The 21,027-nt window shown below is 42.2% G+C and overlaps 1 protein-coding gene across 1 annotated transcript in view; it reads left to right on the top strand.

The window, feature by feature from the left end:
• LOC145407291 (glutamate receptor ionotropic, delta-1-like) overlaps positions 1-5,927 on the top strand; it is a 528,461-nt gene extending 522,534 nt beyond the window's left edge. Inside the window, exon 12 of the mRNA XM_080278315.1 lies at positions 5,838-5,927. Within this exon, the coding sequence (XP_080134441.1) occupies positions 5,838-5,927 (90 nt within the window). The remainder of the gene's footprint in view (positions 1-5,837) is intronic.
• The last annotated feature ends 15,100 nt before the right edge of the window (positions 5,928-21,027 follow it).

Here is a 21,027-nt window from a genome sequence, read left to right as displayed (position 1 = left end):
TACAAGTATGTGAAATTTATGAGTAAAAATTCAAAACAGTCAGTTGTAAACACAGGGACCCCCCAAGGTTGTGTGCTATCACGACTTCTGATTGGGTCCTACTCTTATATGGTACTATTGATTGTAGATGTGTACATAACTCCTGTAGGCTTTTTATTTAGCCTACAGTATGCTGATGATACTGCATTAGTTTCACTTTGTAAGAAGTTATCTTATTTACAGACAGGAACTAGACTACTTTACTAAATGGTGCAAGGGCAATTTCTTGGAGCTCAGTGTCCACAAAACTAATGAAATAGTTGAGTTCAGCAAGGCACTAATAGCAGAGTAACCCTTGATAATTAGTAACTATACTTAAGCTGTTCACCAAGCCAAACGTACAGTAGTTAGCTTTCTGAAATACCTTAAAATAAGCTGGTGGCATCCCTACATATTCTAGGTGATACGAACTTTGACATAAATTTCACTATTAGAAGTTTTCGTTTCTTTCTGTTCTTTGTTTCTTTTCTTTCTGTTTTGTCAGAGTAAATTAAATATGACTAGACTGTTTTTGTTTTGTAAAGTTCTACGTTCCTCTTCATACAGCAGTCGTACACCCATTGCTATCACTCCTTAGGATGAAAATGCTAAGCATCAATAGCATTATTAATTTCCTTTACAGTGTCAGTGTAACCTAACCTAATGAAAAATGTACTTGCCAAATGTAAGTGCTGACAGAAATAGTTATAAGAAAGTAGTCAATATATGTAACACGAAGGAATTAGATAAGTAGTATGAGCAACAGTAGCAAGCGAGTGGCGGTGCGGCGGTCCGACTCATCCCTGTGACGTCACCAATCTCACACCCAGGCCTTCAAATAGAGACGGCCTTGGTATGGCCCACCAGATTTACGAAGATAAGTGTATACATACATACATATCTATCTATCTATCTATCTATCTATCGATATATATCTATATCTATATCGATCTATCTATCTATCTATGTATCTATCTATCTATCTATATATATATATAAGGGTAAGGTGTGTATGTTTGTTTAGGGGAAGCTGTATTATCTAGCAGCAAATCAGGAAGTATAGCGGCTCCCAGGGAGGGGGAAGGGGACGTTGTGCTGTATGTGTTTCACAAGTTCGACTTTGTCATGTTGGTGTATCTTGCGGACTTTGTGGAAGTTGCAAAAAAAAATTAAATGAGCCGATGTTGAAAACTGCAAATGGTGACATGATCAGGGCATAACTAAATGACTCATTTTTGAAAGGGACCCTCATGACAGTGAAGGCATTTGCAAGTATTTTCCGTTTTCTCTGTGTTGAGACCTTATTCATTCTGCTATAAGAATGGGAAACTGAATGGTATGTGATAACTAATCCATAACGAGGACAGGATAGCCATGTATCGGCCATGACATCTCCATAATTGGGTAGAACTGAAATGTATTTCACATTTTTGCCCAAAGAGATTGAAATGTTGATCCTAATAATTTTGGTCACACACATAACAACACAAAAGACACCTTTGATAGCTGCAGCCACCCTTGCAATGTTGAAATAATTGTTTACTAGGGAGGTGGAGAGGCGAACCGTGGAGGTCCCACCCACAACAAACTCTGCTCTGAGAGGTCAACTACTACTGTACTACTATACAAAATTTTGTATGTCTACATAAAAACCATGGTGCCCACTAGGGGTAGTCATCACCCTGCCCCTTAGAGAGTGGCCACAGGTCTCAACCTGCTTAAATGTGGCTTGGGTGGACGCCTATTAGTATGTAAGATTTTGTGTTCGTATACCATGATCAAGTATGTCAGCTGTGTCCAGGACTCTCAGCCACCTTGTGGGGGGTGGCACATTGGGGTCTTATTCTGCCGAGAACATGGACCTAAAGATCTACAATTGTATAGAACTTTATGTTCATAGGTTAAAACAGACTATGGCAATGCTACCACTGGGGGTATCTGCACTCGGCCCCTGGGAGGTGGTCATCAGCGACCACGTCCCCAAAACATAGTCAAGGTAAACTCCTATTAATAATAAAGATTTTGTGTTACTAGATTAAACATTAAGGCCGTGCATAATGGCTTTTCAAGGACCCATGGGAACCACCTCTTCGTTCATGAGAGACAACCTTTGTGGATTTCTCCCTCACCAAAACATGGCCAGGGTTAATGTCTATCAGTGTGCAACATTTCATGATTTTTGGTTAAAAACTTAGGGTCACACATAACGACTTTGCCCATAGGCACCGGGGGCCACTTCCCCAGTGAGGGGCAGCCCTTGAAGGTCACACCATCCTTATAACCTGTCCTGAGTGAGCCTCTACCATAGTGCAAAAATTTATGTTACTGTAGTCAGTTTCAGGAGATGTGACACACTGATTTTGCCAGCTGAGGACAGGTGGAATTGGTGACACTGCACGGTGTTCTCCGGCGGTAATTGGTCAATTTCTGTCGTCTTTGAACGTGCACCGAACGTGCAATGCATTTTATGCATTATACCAGCATAGTTCAAGTATTACTTTCTCATGGGGTTTGCTTTTACCTTAATTCCCTTTTATCTGCCATATACAAATGTTCGGTTCATTCTACAATGATGTAATCCATACTTTCCTGGCTGCTTTCTGTCGAGGGGACAGAGATACATCATGCTTGAGGAGAGGGTGCATGGTGACCAGGGATAGGGTGTTTGTCTGTCTGTCTGACTCTTATGATACTTATGAAAAGGTTCAGGAAAATCAAACACCAAACTTATTAATGTAGGAAATATTTTTACTGAATCTGACTATTAATACAAACATAAATGCGGAATTTTAAAGCTGTTGTTACCTACAATATGAAGGTAATGAAAACGTGTATGTACAGTATATTGAGAATAGCATGTACTGACCCAAGTGACATGTACATGCATGCATCTGTGTTTGTGTGTGTGTGTGTGTGTGTGTGTGTGTGTGTGTGTGTGTGTGTGTGTGTGTGTGTGTGTGTGTGTGTGTGTGCGCGTGCTCCACTGGGCTCTATAATATGAGAGACTTTCTCGTAGGTACCGAGGTGTAGTTTGTATGCCCGCCGCCAAGGGCGCAGGGAGATGCTGATGATATTTATTTATTACACCCGATGCCCACACCTTTTGAAATCAGCTGATGAGTTTGGAAAATATTGTGCCATGGTCCACTGCACAGCTAAAATAGAGTCCCATTGTCTACTGCTCAGCTTATGTAAACAACAACGAAACAGGAACAGCAAGCTATGAACAGTGCTCCAATTGCATTACCATGGTGGAGGCGACGAGCGCGGGTGTTTCAATGTGGCGGCCAAAGTTACGTGCTCGCTGTGGAGGTAGCCCCTTCATATTACAGAGCTCAGTGGCATGCTCACGCAAATCATAATTATTAGAAGATAAGCTAAGCGTATCTAGGGTAAGGCTGTATTATACGATGTACTGAAGAGCATAGTGTCGACTGTAGACTGTGACACTGTGTAGTACTGGTAGGAAAAACTGTCGTGCCTTCACAGGACCTCAAAACCACCTTGCTAGGAACATCTGAATTCCCGCCACAGTCGCTAACTGTGTCTGTATGGGGCCAGTTGAGACTTGTTTCGTTTGGAATGTCGTTCAGGTTTATCTGTATTATTTTAAAAGGCACATATTTATCATTAAAGATACCATTGCTTTAATTTGTATCTGTATAATGTGATATATTACAAGTAAATGAGAGTTTTGGTTAGCATACAGAGTCAGTTTGGTGCACATTCAAACACGACGGGAATTGACCAATCACCACACGAGAACACCGAGCAGTGTTACCAATTTCACGTGTCCTCAGCTTGCAAAATCAGTGCGTCAGATTCCCTGAAACAGACTATAGGTAAAAATGCAGTGGCACCTATCAGTTTTCGGTAGGATAACCGGGGGTGGGATGCTGCCCTATGGGTTCCCACCCTTCATGAAACCAGGTCTGGAGGGAGGTTTATCACTGAGAAAAATTTCGTTTTTCTGATATTCATCCCAATAGGCTTGGACCCCTTTCTTCAAGAAGTGCAGTACGTCAAGGAGAGTGTCAGAGAGGGAAGGGCTTAACACTGTTAGGGACAAGCAATATACTTGGCCGACCATTTGGGTGTGGGAAAAACGGCATCAGTACAGTAACTCTGTGAGTGAGGGAGTGAGAGAAAGAAGGGGGGAGGCAGGGAGTGACACAGTTAAGAATAAGCACTGTATTTGGCTGACTCTCTGGGTGCGGCATAAACACCAAACATCACGTGTCATTAACTCTCCGTGTAAATTGTTAAAAAAAAAAAAATCATGTACACAGCGGATTCACTCTATTCTCCCTCATGCACAACACCTCCATTTTCCGAGGACAGTTCTATTCGTGCATCTCAAAATGAATATTTATCTGTACTGAGTTGGTTCTATCTTTTTGGAGTCTGCAGCTCCTGGCCATTTGTTTCTTCTTGTTATACGAAAGTCAGATTAATAAAAGATAAACAGATACAGAGCTGGATGTTTGTCTTTTCATTTGGAGACAGAGATATATGCCTTTATTTAAAAATAAATACTTAGTCAAAGGAAACGAATTAACATTGCTTACTACCATTTATAGTAGTAGGGAAACCAATGGACTGTACTTTCAATCACATTTTATGCGTGCAGTGTATTGGAAGATTTTGATTCCTCGAAATACTACCCGTAATAAACATGAAGCATAACACTGGAGATATTGCATTTGTAATATCGATTTTTCTAGAGGCTTAGGAGTACATTTTGTTATTGAATAACAAAGATTTCAATCACAAAAGTGACATACCTTCTGAATTATTGTCTATGACACTACCTGCCTTGGATTGAGATTCTCGCTGTCAAGACTTATTTATTGCATATTGTGTATCAAAGTTATATAGTAAGCATTTGTTTCATACTACCCACTTGCACATAAAATAATGATAATAATGATGATAATAATAATAGTAATAATAATAATGATGATAATAATAATAATAATAATAATAATAATAATAATAATAATGTTATAATAATAATAATAATAATAATAATGTTATAATATTTAATTCAGCACCGTTAACAAGACCTTTTTCCCTCAAACATAATGATAATGATGATGATGCTCCTTCTCATCAATATCGTCTTTTCCTCTACTACAGAAGGAGTTGGCAATTCAGAAAATGACACATAATCATTAAATCTGTAAAGGCTATCATTAGCGCACCAGTGAAAGAAAAAGCACTTTTTCTCACTCATCATTTAACCCGTTGAACCTGAGGATGTTATTAATTTTTCGTTATTCCAACCCACAAACGATTTTTATTCAGCTTTAGAAGGTCTACAGTAATACACGTGGAGGGATTAGGTATTCCTTTAAGCATCCCTTAATTACATGGCATTTAATTTCTCTTCTTACTATCCGTAGACTACTTTACACACCACAGGGTAGCCTATGTTTTACGAACTGGCGTCGTTCGATATAGACTTTACTTACGCCTAAACTATATAGTTTTTCTCCTTAGCTGGATAAGTTCGTACTGAATTAGCAGGAGTAAAGGAATAATATGTCATGTGATTCAATGGTTGAAACCTTTCTACACGACGTCATATAATATTTCGATTCATTATTACGATGGTATCTCCTGACAGACATTCCGTGATTAGGAGAGATTATTTATAAGGAAGAAGATAGATATATCCGTCATTAGTGCCTTCACCATTGGAACTTCTCCGCCAGATTTATTTTTTTGCTGTTTGCTTAAGTACAGTGAAAATACAGTGCCTTCAGATTCTTCGCTCTGACATATCTCTCATCTTGAAATAATATTGTATGTTTCAGGGCATGTTTGTTTTACTTGGAATCGGCCTCTTTATTGGAATCTTGATCTTCCTGTTAGAAGTCGCCTGTGTTGCTGCCAAGCCGGTGTGATACCGTGCAAGGACCAACCAATGCTAGCATCTGCATCTGATATTCTTTAATGAGGAAACTTGCATAAGACGGCACTATGCAAATAAGAGTTAAAACAGGTATACTTTTTAAAAGGTTCCATTCATAATAATATGTAATTGGTTTAGTTAAAGAGCTGATTTAAAGCAGAATAAAAATTTAACAATGAGTGTATAAGACTTTCATTCTTCTTTGGATAATAATTCCAGTGTTCTTTAGCTAATAATGCATTTGAGGATTTTTTAACATTTCGATTTTCGATTAAGATGCGGCAAGTTATGGCCTGTAAAATATATATATATATATATATATATATATATATATATATATATATATATATATATATATATATATATATATATATATATATATATATATATATATATATATATATATATATATATATATATATATATATATATATATATATATATATATATATATATATATATATATATATATAAAATCTACGCAACGGATCTTACTCTTGGGAACGTTAGTCTTGCCAGGAAAAGTAGTACCAACATTGTGATAATACAGCATCTTTATTATTCCAAACGTTTTGGAGACACAATCTCCATCATCAGTGGGTCTAAAAGTTTAAAGGGCAACATCAGTGCCAGGCAAATATAAAACCTTTTTTTTTTTTTTTCCAAATACAGTATACAATACATGAGCTAACATAAAAAGAAAAAAATATAGAGGGAAATGATATAAAAAGGGTAAAGTATAAAAGTAGCATGTTTACTCTTTGCAAAATCAGAAAAACAAAACAAACCATGAGTTCATCTGTCAAAGTAGTTACTGCGTGAATATTGGGGTAGCGCTAATCGAACTGTGGAGACTGGGTCGTATTCTATTAATCAGGATTGATTCAGCAGTAATGATGTCAGAGTATGACTGGCATGAGATTAATATATGGAATTCAGTGGAATAGAAAGGGTGATCGAAAAGGTGGGAGTGCTCTCTGTTAGAAGAAATGAGCGTTTAGAAAGGAGCCTTACAGTCCGACTGGATTTACCTTGGTGTTCAAGAATTCGGTGGAGCAGCCAACGTGAGGTCGACCCCACGTATCTAGCGGGACAGTTACAACATGAAAACAAATAAAGCACAATGGACCGGAGGTTAGTTTGAAGACAAGCGAAGTACTTAAGAATGCTGCCAATATTGTTCTTGTTTGTCGAGATTGTCTTAAAATAAAATTGTGTATAACAAATTGTTTAGTGTTTTCCTAATTGTGTAGCATAATGAACCTAAGTATGGGAACTTTTTTCTTTAATATAGATAATGAATGGAGGAAGGAAAAACAAAGGAAATAAAAAAAAGCACATCCCCCATTCATAAAATACTTATAACAACTGGACTTAAATAAAAGTGGATTAAATGTTTGTGGGAAGCAACTCCCAGGAAGTGAATTCCAGAGAGTAGTAGTGCTGGGGATAAATGAATTTTGATAAGTAGAGGTTCTGCATTGCGGGGGAGAGAGTGTGAATTCATGGGTGCTCCCAGCTCCCCGAGTGTTTCGGGAGAAACACTCCTTATCGACAGTGTGAACAGGCTTGTTTGGGAAAGCTTTGAAATTAGAAACCTGCTTAAGAGTTTCTGAAAAATGTGGATGAGGTACTTATTATTGGCAAATAGGTTCTTTAGAAACAATTTTCGGAGTGGAAATTGAGGCAAGAGAAGCAGCAATTGTACGCCCGACTGTTTTGAACAAGGTTGTTATACTGTTAATCTTAAAACTGTACGGGATGTAACCGAGGATGTTTGTTCCTAGGCCGGTGAATGTAGGTTTCCGGTAAACGCTCGCGGATAAGTGAGTGGAGTGATTGTTAACGAGAATGTCCAGGAGCGGAAGGCTTTTGTCACGTTCAGCTTCATAAGTGAAATTTATGTTAGGATGCTGGGAGTTAATAAAATCCAGACATTTATAAACATGAGCAGGGTTTTTAAATGTGACCAAAGTGTCGTCCATGTATTTTCGATAAAGAATGGGTCTAAAGTAAGTGGGACAATTATCAAGCCGACTCTTTTCCTTTATTACTGCAGCAGAGCTGTTATATCTGGGCAGGGGTTTTATTCGTCCTTGTGTGGAATAACTCTAATGCTTGGGGAGCATCACCCTCATAGCTCTTCTTAACAGGGTGGAATCAAAGGATTTTCGTTTCCATAACTCCCCTCCTCTCACTGAATTCCCTTCAAAGTCTTTCGCTTCTCCGCATGCACTGTTGCATCTTTATCAAATAAATATCGATACTTCAATGGTCAGTGTTTTTCTTAACTGCCTGTTTGCATCCTTTCTCCATTACAGACAGCGCTTAGTCTCCGTCTGGCTTTCACCTCGTTTCTGTCACGCTCTCTAATGCAAGAGTTAACCAATACTCGTAGTCCTTTATGTATGCAACAGGTGGACTTTGGAACTATCTTCTTCAGTCTGAGTTTCCATCTGTCTGTGATCTGCATTTTTTTTTTTTTTTTTTGTCGCATTGTGTCCAGGCATTTCGAAATAAACGAGTTTTGAATTCTGCTCTTAATTGTGGTGCTATTTCTTGGATAAGGCAACTTTGTTTTCTTCAGGTCTTAGGTTCCTTCTCAGCATATACATTATTTATGTCTAATATCTGTCAGTCTATCTATCTGTATCCTGAATCAGTCAGTCTATCTGTCCATCTGTCTGCCTGTCTATCTATCTATCTACCTATCTATCTATATATATATCTATATCTATCTATCTATCTATCTATCTATATATATATATATATATTAGGGTGTGTCACGGTATGTAGGGGAAAAAAAGGGGTCATATTTCTTTGCCCACTCTCATCAATGTTTCACTTTAAGGAGAAATAACGTCTGTAAATTTATCCAGTATCGGGTTTCATTTAAGGATCACCCAAAGAAACAGAATTCGGATTTGTAGTAATATTCCTCCCTTGTGTAATGGAAAGCAAAAATTTACTTTGCCTAATTCAAAATCACACTGGATAAACCTCAGCAAGTGACAGGCCACAGTGAAGGAATGCATCAACGCCGGAGATCACGCTTGTTTGCCGTCTTCGAGTACTTTCGCCTCTTGGTTGGTCCTGCCTCGTGAACTTTTGAATGACGGCCACGCCGTCCTCTGCCGTGACCGTTTATCACTAACAGCTTGGCAACACGCTCCTTCCCTCGAGCATTTACTTCTGTGGTTGACCGGGTCACAGGATCAGTGCCCCAAAACGAGTCGATAACCAGGTGTTGCAAGATTTTCATAGTACTGGTGAAGAACTCCAAGAGGCTTTCCCTCACGACATCCTCATTAGAGAAGTGCAGACGAGGGCCTGATTCATCTCAGACCTCAACTGTGTTTAAGTGATGAATCATTCCATTCTTCTCCGTATTAGACACCCCATTGTCGATCAGTGCAAGACAAATTGTCGCCTCAGACAGATACAAAAGGTGATAAACGAAGGCTGTGACCTCGGCGTCCCTGATGGCTTGGCCTACATGTGATGCCGGGTTCCTTCAAGAAGGGGAGGTCCATGCAGGGGGCAGCAGCTGCTGAAGTGTCTTAGAACCAATTTTGCACGTAGTAGTGCACAATGAAGACGCAGAAGTCCGTCATTTTCTCACATAATATTTCCCTCCGACTAGGTCCAGGCAAGTACGAGCATATTGGACGAAGTTTTTCAAATTGATCAAGGATCATGCAGATTGTCAATGCATAAATGATCCTTGTCATCTATCTAGCATGATGCGGCGAACCAGGGGAATGGAAATGGATGAAGGAGCGATTGTCGGGTATGGACCCAAGGAAGGTGATCGTAAGCTTCAGGAAATCCATGTAATCATCCTTACCACAGAAGCACTTGACCTAACTGGACGATTTCTTCACACCATGATTAAATCCGCACCAGGATGATCTCGTCATCGACAACAGTAATGTACTTCAATCACTGTGTCCACATGTCTTGCAGATTCTGGAAAAGGGTGAATTCTGGTCCTTTGGACTGCCCTGTCAGTAGAGAGAACACAACCTCTAAAAGGATCTCAAGAACGTGATGACAGCAGGCAGATTAGAGCAGTGGCCTGCTCAGCATCATCTCCAGGCGGAGACAGAGTCATGAAACACACCCCCTTCCTGCACGACCCCTAAACATGCACCAATCACACTGATGTTTCTCCTGCCACATCTCCACCCGAAGTGGATTTAGATATCCAGCAGGTGAAAGCATGTCACAACTTTTAATTTTCTGATGCACGTTTTATAAATAAATAAATAAATATATATATATATATATATATATATATATATATATATATATATATATATATATATATATATATCAGTATCTATATCTATATCTATCTATCTATCTATCTATATATGTATGTATGTATGTATATACTAGTAGGAGTACCTGGCATTGCCGGGCCAAAAGGCGAATGCTCTAATACTGTTTGTTCTAGTTTAATCTTTCTTTCGACTCCGGAAAGACCACGTATTTCTTAAGCTTTTGAAGAGAGATAATAAAAGGTCCAGCAACTTTTATTTAAGCTTTCACAGACTAACAAACACTATTTGTGCGCACTTGTTTGCTATTACCGGTTACCTCAAATGACCTTCAACCAGTGTCGTCAATTGACCTCGGAGGTCAGCCTCACATAGCCTAGGTGCAAAGTGGAGGTCATGTGAGTCTCCATGCCAAAAACTGGGCTACTGGGTTCAAATGTTTGGGCATGAATTACTGGTGACCTCAAATGACCTACAACCAGTGGCCTCAACTGAACTCGGAGGTCAACCTCACAGAGCCAAAGTGGAAATCATTTCAAAAGTTGGGCTGCAGGGATGCCTGGCATTGCTCAGGCCAAACAGGCGAAAACTCTACCTGTGACCTCAAATGACCTAGAACTGAATTTTGACTCTCCTAAAGCCATCCTTAGATCACCTTGATTCAGAATATATGTGGGTTTGGGAGTCTCCTGCATTTGGTTTGGGCGTGACTGAAGGATAAAACAGTGCGACTCATTATATATATATATATATATATATATATATATATATATATATATATATATATATATATATATATATTGTTACGCTGTCCGCCTGTCCGTTCCCACGGGTGCAGCCGTTACAGCTGGGCTAGGGGATTATGCAGTATCCGTGTCATTCGCGGAGTTTAAATTAGCGTGTGTTACAAGTTCTTTTGTTTCTTTCGTTCCTGCCACTGAGGGCAATTTTATTTAATACCATGCTGAGAATGCATTTGATTATTTTGATTGTATTATGTGAGCTATCAGTATATTTAATGATGTTTTGCTTGCATTAGAAGTACCAATTCATTGTAGAGAGAGAGGGGCACGAGTTTAAGTTCCTTATTAATTAATCTGATTCATGCGTTCACGCTTGGCTGCACACGAGCCTAGCATTCGTCCAGTGTCTTCCCAACCAGCTTCAGTATCGTGTGTGTGTGTGTACGCTCTCTCTCTCCCCAGTCATACTTTTGTATAGAGAGAACACGTCGGTGTCTCTAAGCCGAGCTGGCGTTTTCATTTAAGTTCATTTTATTCTTTTGTTTGCTGACTGAGGGAAGTAGCTATTTTATTTGATTTTGTGACCGTGTTGTCTTTGGAGGGCCAGGCTGGCTCACCGTGGTCCTCTCGCTGCCTTTATTAACGTTCCCCAACACACGTACATACACACCCCCCCTTAACCCCTACACAGTTCAATCCCATCTCCTTGCACAAGGCTAGTGAGAACTATCGTGAGCTATCAACTGCGTTCCCCCTTGGACACGGGTTAAGTAGAAATTCGTCACCACCGGAAATAAGTGGGAGGTGTTCCTGTAGCCTGTCTTGGGCGGTATTATTTCCGGTAGTGACGATAGTTGGCTAGATCCATAGGTAGGCTGTTCCGTTTGTTACTATCAAAGTACAGAGTGTTGCGTACTTAAGTGATAATTCTTCCGTTGCGCAGTTTTTCTCTAGTTTACGGAGTGTGAGTGCCGGGGTCTGCGTTATTTTCACAACGCAGTGGAGGCCTATCATCTAAAACTACCTTGTTATATTTTTGTAATAGCCCCGGGCTGGCGCTACCGTAACAGTGGCGACCTCGCATCAGGATGTCCTAACAGTGCCTTCTTCTTGCTAGGATATCGTTACCTTGGCGTTCTCTGTGCTTTGAGGTGAAGTTGATGAGTGTGAAGTTTCTCAGTCAGCGTTAGTTATTTCATTCAGCACTGCCATTGAATTGTTGCCATGGAGTCACGCGGGTCTACACCAGAAGGCGTACGTGCTGAGTCACCTGTGGATAAGGAAAATATGGAACAACGAGAGGCACATAGCAAAGGTACTCCCCGTGTGAGCCCAGTGTTTAACTATGGTGCTGAGCTGCCTCGTTTCGCTATCCCACCATTACCATCTATGATGCCGCCGAGCCAGTTTACAGCAGTTCCCCCAGGTATGTCTAGTGCTTTCCCTGGAGTTGTTCATTCCACTCCCATATACCCTGGAGTCTTGTCACCGGAGGCTCAGTTGCAGTTGGAGTTGAAAAAGATGGAGATGGAAATGCAGCGTGAAAAAATGCGATTTGAGCTGGAGAAGACTCGCTTGGAGGTGACTGCTAATAGGTCTACTTCAGATACCCATACCTCAGGCCGTGCAGAGGATAGGGAGAATTGGCTCTCAAGGAGTCTGAAATTAGTGCCAGCATTTGATGAGTTGAAGGTGACAGAATGGTTTGTCAGGTTTGAAAAGAAGGCTAGGGAGTTTGAGTGGCCCAGGCAGCGCTGGGTGGGCTTGGTATCTAATGTGCTGAAGGGAAAAGCTTTGGAAGCGTATAACAGGATGAGCCCTGAGGATGTAGATGATTATGATGAATTTAAAGCAGCCATTCTGAAGGCATATGAACTTAGACCAGAGGCTTATCGGTTGTTGTTCCGTGGTGCTCGGAAAAGACCTGCTGACACCTATATGGCCTACGCCAGGTATCTGGAGGAGACGTTAGACGAGTGGTTGCTGAGTGAGAGCGCCACTTCGTATAAGGATGTGCGTGAACTGCTTTTGATGGAACATTTTACCAACATGGCTGACAAAGAAATTGGTGTTAAAATTAGGGAGAAGAGATTTAAGACCTTGAAGGAAGCAGCGACGTGGGCTGATGACCGGGTGTTGGCCTTGTGGAGTATGGGGGTCAAGTATGCTAATTTTCAGTATTCCAGGGAGAGGACTGTGAGTGGTATGGCCTGGGATAAATGTCCCGTGAATCAGTCCAAGGGAAGTCCAGAGGAGAAAAGGAATTCAGGGAGAAAGAGCCCCGTATCCAGTTCGAAGCTACTTTGTTACTTTTGCAGAGTGGGCACATCAAGCCTAACTGCCCTAAGTGGAAGGCCTCCCAAAATGCCAAACCAGTGGCACTAGTTGTAGGTTCGAGTCAGGTGAACGAGAGGAGTTGGGAGAGTGGTAACGGCGAGGGAGAAGTCTGTGGAAAGCTGGAGTGCAGCCGGCTGTGCTCGCTGCCAGCTCAGGCTGAAAAAGTTACCCAACATGCTACGCCACCTCTGGATGAACTGCCTCAGAAATCGTCCCTAGACTGGTGTAAACCTTTTATGTGTCACGGCACAGTGAAAATTCATGGGATCAATTTTCCAGTTACTGTGGTTCGTGTTACCAGTGCACAACAGTCTGTATGCAGAAACATGACTGGAGGCCCTGTAAACTCAGGGAAGTATGTGCTGTGTAGAGGCATGAACTCAGATGAATACTATGATTATGTTCATGTGGAACTCGATTGCCCCATTGTTCAGGCTGCAGCTCAAGTCGCTGTTGCTGATGTAATGCCAGTAGAGGGGATTGATTTTCTGCTGGGGAACGACCTGGCTGGGGAGAAAGTATTTCCATCACTTCCCCCACCAGTTGCTGTGGCAGAGAAGTGTTTTGACGCCCTAGAAATTGGTATTGAAGTTGATGCAGAAGTGGAAGCCATGTTCCCGGTCTGTGTAATTACAAGATCTATGGCACAGGTTGCAGCCTGGGAGGAAGAACTGGCGAAGTCACAGGTTCTTGGGGTCGACTGTGATGAGGCAGGGCCACTAATGGAGGAACCTAGTGAGCAGGATGTTGCTGTGGTGGGTGAGGAGAGTGGGAATGCGTGCATGGGTGCCGCCCCACTTCCCACTCAGGACACTAGAGGTGGTGCTGAGTGTGTCTGTGTGGAGACTGAACCCAGCCCACCGACTGAATTAAAAGAATTTCAGGACACTGGGGTCGACTGCGGGGATGCAGGACCACCGTCAAACGCGCCTGAGGAACAGAGTGTCACTGTTGAGGGTAGAGGTGATGATGATGATATCAGTGTGGAGTCTGACATTCCTCCCCCTGTCGAGTGTACTAGAGGTGGCGCTGAGATTGATCGCCCTTCGCAATCCAGGGTCCCGACCAGTCCATTATCTCAGTCCTCAGTAGAGCTGGCGGGTGTTGGGCCAGCAGAATTGAGGGTGAAGCAACAGGAGGATGTTACATTAAAGCCCTTGTTTGCTCGAGTAGGGGAAGAAAGAAGTATGGAGTGTGGTAAGGAGGAGTTTCTGATTAAAGACAATGTTTTACACCACCGATGGATGCCCACTGGCACCACGGTGGATGGAGGGGCGGGTGAGTTAGTGCAGGTGGTGGTGCCTGTGCAGTACAGGGTGCCGTTAATACAGTTAGCACATGAGGGACCTTTAGCAGGTCACCTGGGAAATAGAAAGACAGTGCAGCGCTTAAGATATAACTTTTGGTGGCCAAGTATGCCGGGACAAGTTGCTGCGTACATGAAGAGCTGTCACACGTGTCAGATAGTGGGCAAGCCTAATCAAGTTCTTCCTGTGGCCCCTTTGACTCCCATTCCTGCAGTTGAACCTCCGTTTACCCGGGTAATCACTGATATCATGGGCCCTTTACCTCCTACTTCTGCTGGAAACAAGTATTTGTTAACCATAATGGATGATACAACGCGATACCCAGAGGCTATACCAATCAGAAGCATGCAGGTGAAGTCAGTAGTCAAGCTACTTATCCTGTTCTTTACTCATTTTGGCCTGCCCAAGGAGTTGCAGTCAGACCGTGGAGTGAATTTTACATCTAATTTGTTTAAGCAGACAATGACAGAGTTGGGCATCAAGCACATTTTGTCCAGTGCCTACCATCCGCAGTCACAAGGTGCCCTGGAAAGGCATCATCAGACCTTAAAGACAATGCTGCGCACCTTCTCCTATGATAGTGGAAAGGATTGGGACCTAGCGGTACCCTTTGTTATGTTTGCAGTGAGAGAGGTTCCAACAGAATCATTAGGGTTTTCACCCAGTGAGTTAGTGTTTAGGCACAGAGTTCGTGGTCCCTTGGATGTGGTGTGAGAGGCCTGGAGTAACAACAAATCTGGCAACCAGGAATCCATGCTTGACTATGTCTGCCGCACTCGGGAGAGACTGCATTGCGCTTTAGAGCTTGCCCGTGACCATCTAATCGGGGCTCAAGCGAGAATGAAGGCTCATTACGATAAGAAGGTCAGAAGTCGTGAGTTTAAGCAAGGAGATGAAGTTTGGCACTGCTGCCCATGCAAGGAAAACCTCTGGCGGCTAGATTCAGTGGTCCTTATATTGTGAAGAAGAGAGTTGGGGAACTTGACTATCTAATTGTTACCCCAGATAGGTGGAAGAGTACTCAGTTGTGCCACATTAATATGTTGAAGCCATACTACTGCCCAGTTGATTCTCATTGTGGGATGACTGCTGATGTCTCTCACCTAGGATGTGAAGGACGGGGAAGGGAGGATGTGGCATCAAAGGAACGTGCTGTGGAGGGAGCTGTTGGTACCAGTGATGTGAGTAGTGGACCAGGGTTACAGCCACAGTCCCTAGAAGGTGACTTTGGAGTGGACGTTGAGGGAACCAGGGATAAGAGCGCTCCTGTAGTTTTGGCGGTTGGTAGTGAGTTGGAGGAGCAGGAGGAAGTGCTTAGTCGTGGTGAGATGTTACCAGCTGACCTATGGGAGGGCAATGGTTATGCAGCTCTGGTGGAGAAATTGCGACACCTTGATCCAGTAAAGCGAGAAGAGCTGTGCAACAGATTATGGAAACATCTGAAAGTGTTTGGAGATTCACCGGGATTGACAACTTGGGCTACTCATGACATTGACGTTGGGGATAGTAAGCCTGTAAAATTAGCTCCCTACCGCATCAACCCTATCAGACAGAAAGCTCTCGATAATGAGATCAAGTATATGTTGGACCATGGGTTGATCAAGAGGAGTTTCAGTGAGTGGAGTTCACCAGTTACCTTGCAGCCGAAGCCAGATGGGAAGGTTAGGTTGTGTGTGGACTTCCAGAAGGTTAACTCACTGTCTAAGACCGATGCTTATCCCTTACCTCGGGTCAATGACTCCGTGGACAAGGTGGGAAATGCCACTTATATCACCAAACTTGACTTAGTAAAAGGATACTGGCAGGTCCCGCTGACGGAACGGGCTAAACAAGTGGCTAGCTTTGTTGTCAGTGGTGCAGTATATCAGTGCCAGGTGATGCCTTATGGATTGAAGAATGCTCCAGCCACTTTCCAGAGGCTTATGGATAAAATGGTGGATGGCATACCTAATTGTGTCGTTTACATCGATGATGTCATTGTGTATGACACCAAGTGGGAGGAGCACCTTGATCATGTGGAAATGCTCATTAAGCGGTCGGAGGAAGCTGGCTTAGTAGTCAACTTGGACAAGTGCGAGTTCGTACGTGCTAAGGTCCAGCACCTTGGATTTGTTGTAGGACATGGGCAAGTGGCTCCACCTCGGGCTAAGGTGGATGCCATTTCCAACTTTGCAGCACCCCGGTGTCGCCGTGCTCTCCAGCGATTTTTGGGCATGATCGGCTATTACAGAAGATTTATTGGAAATTACTCCACAGTGCTTGCTCCTCTTACTGACATTGCGCAAGGATAAGAAGTGGCAGTGGACAGCTAAGTGTGAGCAAGCTTTTACTACTGTTAAGTCTCTGCTGTGCCACCACCCTATATTGCGTGCACCAGATTTTGACAAATCTTTTGTGCTGGCAGTTGATGCTAGCCGAGTAGGGGTAGGAGCAGTGTTGATGCAGCCGGATGAGGGCCAGGTTGAACATCCCATATCATACTTCTCAAAGAAGTTTAATAGAGGCCAGAAGAACTATTCCGTCATAGAGCAGGAGTTATTAGCGATTATCCTGGCCCTGCAACACTTTCCTATCTACCTGCCCCCTTTTGGCCCTGTGATCAAGACTTATTCAGACCATCATCCCCTGCAGTTTTTGAACAAGTTTAAATTTAAGAACCAGCGTTTGACCCGCTGGAGTTTGCTTTTGCAAGAGTACAATTTAGAAGTTAGGCATATTAAAGGAATTGATAACGTAATTGCTGATTGTTTATCCAGGGAGGGGTCAGGGGTCTTGATTCGAAAATTTTGATCCAGGGCTCAAAATTTTCCATTGGGGAAGGGCGTGTTATGCTGTCCGCCTGTCCGTTCCAGCGGGTGCAGCCGTTACAGCTGGGCTAGGGGATTATGCAGTATCCGTGTCATTCGCGGAGTTTAAATTAGCGTGTGTTACAAGTTCTTTTGTTTCTTTCGTTCCTGCCACTGAGGGCAATTTTATTTAATACCATGCTGAGAATGCATTTGATTATTTTGATTGTCTTATGTGAGCTACCAGTATATTTAATGATGTTTTGCTTGCATTAGAAGTACCAATTCATTGTAGAGAGAGAGGGGCACGAATTTAAGTTCCTTATTAATTAATCTGATTCATGCGTTCACGCTTGGCTGCACACGAGCCTAGCATCAGTGCAGTGTCTTCCCAACCAGCTTCAGTATCGTGTGTGTGTGTACACTCTCTCTCTCCCCAGTCATATTTTTGTATAGAGAGAACACGTCGGTGTCTCTAAGCCGAGCTGGCGTTTTCATTTAAGTTCATTTTATTCTTTTGTTTGCTGACTGAGGGAAGTAGCTATTTTATTTGATTCTGTGACCGTGTTGTCTTTGGAGGGCCAGGCTGGCTCACCGTGGTCCTCTCGCTGCCTTTATTAATGTTCCCCAACACACGTACATACACACCCCACCTTAACCCCTACACAGTTCAATCCCATCTCCTTGCACAAGGCTAGTGAGAACTATCGTGAGCTATCAACTGCGTTCCCCCTTGGACACGGGTTTAGTAGAAATTCGTCACCACTGGAGATAAGTAGGCCAGATCCATAGGTAGGCTGTTCCGTTTGTTACTATCAAAGTACAGAGTGTTGCGTACTTAAGTGATAATTCTTCCGTTGCGCAGTTTTTCTCTAGTTTACGGAGTGTGAGTGCCGGGGTCTGCGTTATTTTCACAACGCAGTGGAGGCCGATCATCTAAAACTACCTTGTTATCTTTTTGTAATAGTCCCGGGCTGGCGCTACCGTAACAAAATTATATATATATATATATATATATATATATATATATATATATATATATATATATATATATATATATATATATATATATATATATATATATATAGGTAGATAGATAGATATAGATATAGATATATATAATCAGCAGCAGCAGCAGAAGCAACACCAGCATAGCAAGTCCACTGCTGAACAACCTCCTCCATGAATTACTTATCTGAGCTCATCTCTGCCAAGTTTTGACTGCAAATGTCGCTATCTCATCTCACCACCTCCTCTCTGGCCTTTTACTGCTACGAATCCAGTCAGTCAGCTTTTTGCTCCGTCGGTTATCCCTTATTCTTGCTACATGACCTGCACACCTCCATTTCTATTCTTTTTTAACATTATAATGTCTTGGACTTTAATCTTCTCTCTCACCCACGTTGATCTTCCCCTGTCTCTTAGAGATATCCCCAACATTGACCTTTCCATTGCCCTTTGAGAGTGGATTAGTTGATTTTCAATTGATTTTGTCAGTGTTCAGGTCTCATAACCGTACGTCATAGCCGGAATTAGACAATAGTTATATATTTTCACTTCATGTATAATGACAAGCAACTTTCCATGATATCCCTATGTTTACTGAAAGCTTTCCATCCAGTTGTAATGCATCTTCTTATTTCACTGTCAGAGTCCATTGTTCGTTTTAGTATTTGCCCTGAGTAATTGTACTCCTCGACTTCTTCAAGAATTTCATCACATATTGTGATGGCCCTCTTTGATGTATTTGGATTAAACATTACATTAGATTTACTCCGGTTCATCTTTAGCCTTTCTTTAAGACTTTCTCTGTCCAGGTCATTAAACATTTCTTGCAATGTCTCTGCTGTTTGTGAGATTAGGACATTGTCATGTGCAAATCTTAAATAGTTTACCTTTGCTTCATCTATACTTACTCCTTTGTTTTCCTAGTCTAGCATTCTGAAAATACTTTCTTGGCATGTTGTAATTTCGGTAAAAATGTATTTCCCTGATGCACGCCCTTCTCAATCTTAAATTCGTCATTTCTTTTTTGTAATTTAACTGTATCACTACTCCCTGGGGGTAGGGGGGTTTTCAAGAATACTTCCCCACCCTGCTTGTCGTATGAGGCGACTAAAAGGGTTCACGGAGGGTTAGTGCCCCTCCCCGGAAAACAGGTAACTAAAAAGATGAACAAGAAGCCTCGGACAGGGACTGACCAAAAGATGACGACCAAGGACCGGACAAAGGACATGGTACGGATCGCGACGTGGAATGTAAGGGGTGCGGATGATGAGGTGAAAAAGAGGGAGATTGTCCAGGTGCTTGAGGGTGCGAAAGTGGATGTATGTGGAGTAATCACATCTTTCATACGTTTCTGCCCGGAATCGTGCTAAGTGTGTTCTTCGCTCTGGTACAAATAATTTCATCCGTACTAAATGTTCTCAACTCTCCAACTCGAATTCTTCCCGCTCCTTCTGGCACCTTGCCAAAAACCTTTCTAACAACTTTACCTCACCATCCTTCCCTCCCCTTTTATACTCAGATGGCTCAGTAGCTATTTCTTTCACTGATAAAGCAGAACTCTTCGCTCAGACTTTCTCCTCCAATTCCACTTAGACGATTCCGGTGCTGTTCCTCCATCACTTCCCATTCTCTGACTTCCTCATGGCTGACATTAAAAATTTCTTCAGCTGATGTATTTTCTGCTATCACAGGGCTCAGTACTAATAGGGCATATGGGCCTGATGGAGCCGCTCCTGTTGTTCTCAAGAACTGTGCTTCTGTGCTTACACCCTGCCTAGCCAAAGTCTTTCACCTTTGTCTATCAACTTGTACCTTTCCTTCTTGCTGGAAGTTTGCTCTCATTCAGCCAGTCCCAAAGAAGGGTGACCACTCCCAACCCTCCAACTATCGTCCAATTGCTTTAACGTCCTGTATTTCAAAAGTTTTCAAGTTAATTCTTAATAGAAAAATTTTAAGGTATCTTTCCTCTCGCAACCTTTTTTCTGATCGTCAGTATGGGTTCCATCAGGGAAGCTCCACTGGCGATCTTCTCACCAACTTTTCAGACTCCTGGTCATCCTCCTTTCGGGACTTTGGTGAAAGCTTTGCTATTGCACTTGGCATCTCAAAGGCTTTCGATCGAGTCTGACATAAATCTTTAATTTCCAAACTGCCCTCTTACGGTTTCTATCCTTGTATCTGTGCCTTCATCTCTAGCTTCCTTTCTGGTTGTTCTATAGCTGCTGTTGTAGGTGCCCATCGTTCTTCTCCTAGATCAATTAACAGTGGCGTTCCTCAGGACTCTGTCACATCACCAACTCTCTTTTATTCATTAGTGACCTTCTAAGCTGTAAATCTAACCCTATCCACTTGTACGCTGATGATTCCACTCTTCACCTTTCCATTCGGTTCCCGCAATGTCCATCTCAGCAGTTACTTCAGCAAACAAGGGATGAGGCTATGGCACACCTATTGTCTGACTTGGCTCGTATCTCTGACTGGGGTAAAAATAATCTGGTTGTTTTTAATGCATCAAAGACTCAGTTTTTACACCTATCAACCCGGCAAAATCTTCCACAGGTATACCCACTAATGTTTAGTAATATTTAGCTTAATCCTGCATCATCCTTGAACATTCTTGGGGTTTCA

The sequence above is a fragment of the Coenobita brevimanus genome, chromosome 8 (assembly GCF_032717465.1).
Source record: "Coenobita brevimanus isolate Jiangsu-jjx chromosome 8, ASM3271746v2, whole genome shotgun sequence".
Lineage (NCBI taxonomy): Eukaryota > Metazoa > Arthropoda > Malacostraca > Decapoda > Coenobitidae > Coenobita > Coenobita brevimanus.
The sequence above is the reverse complement of the archived record's forward strand: the minus strand, read 5'-3'. Positions and strand labels throughout refer to the sequence as shown.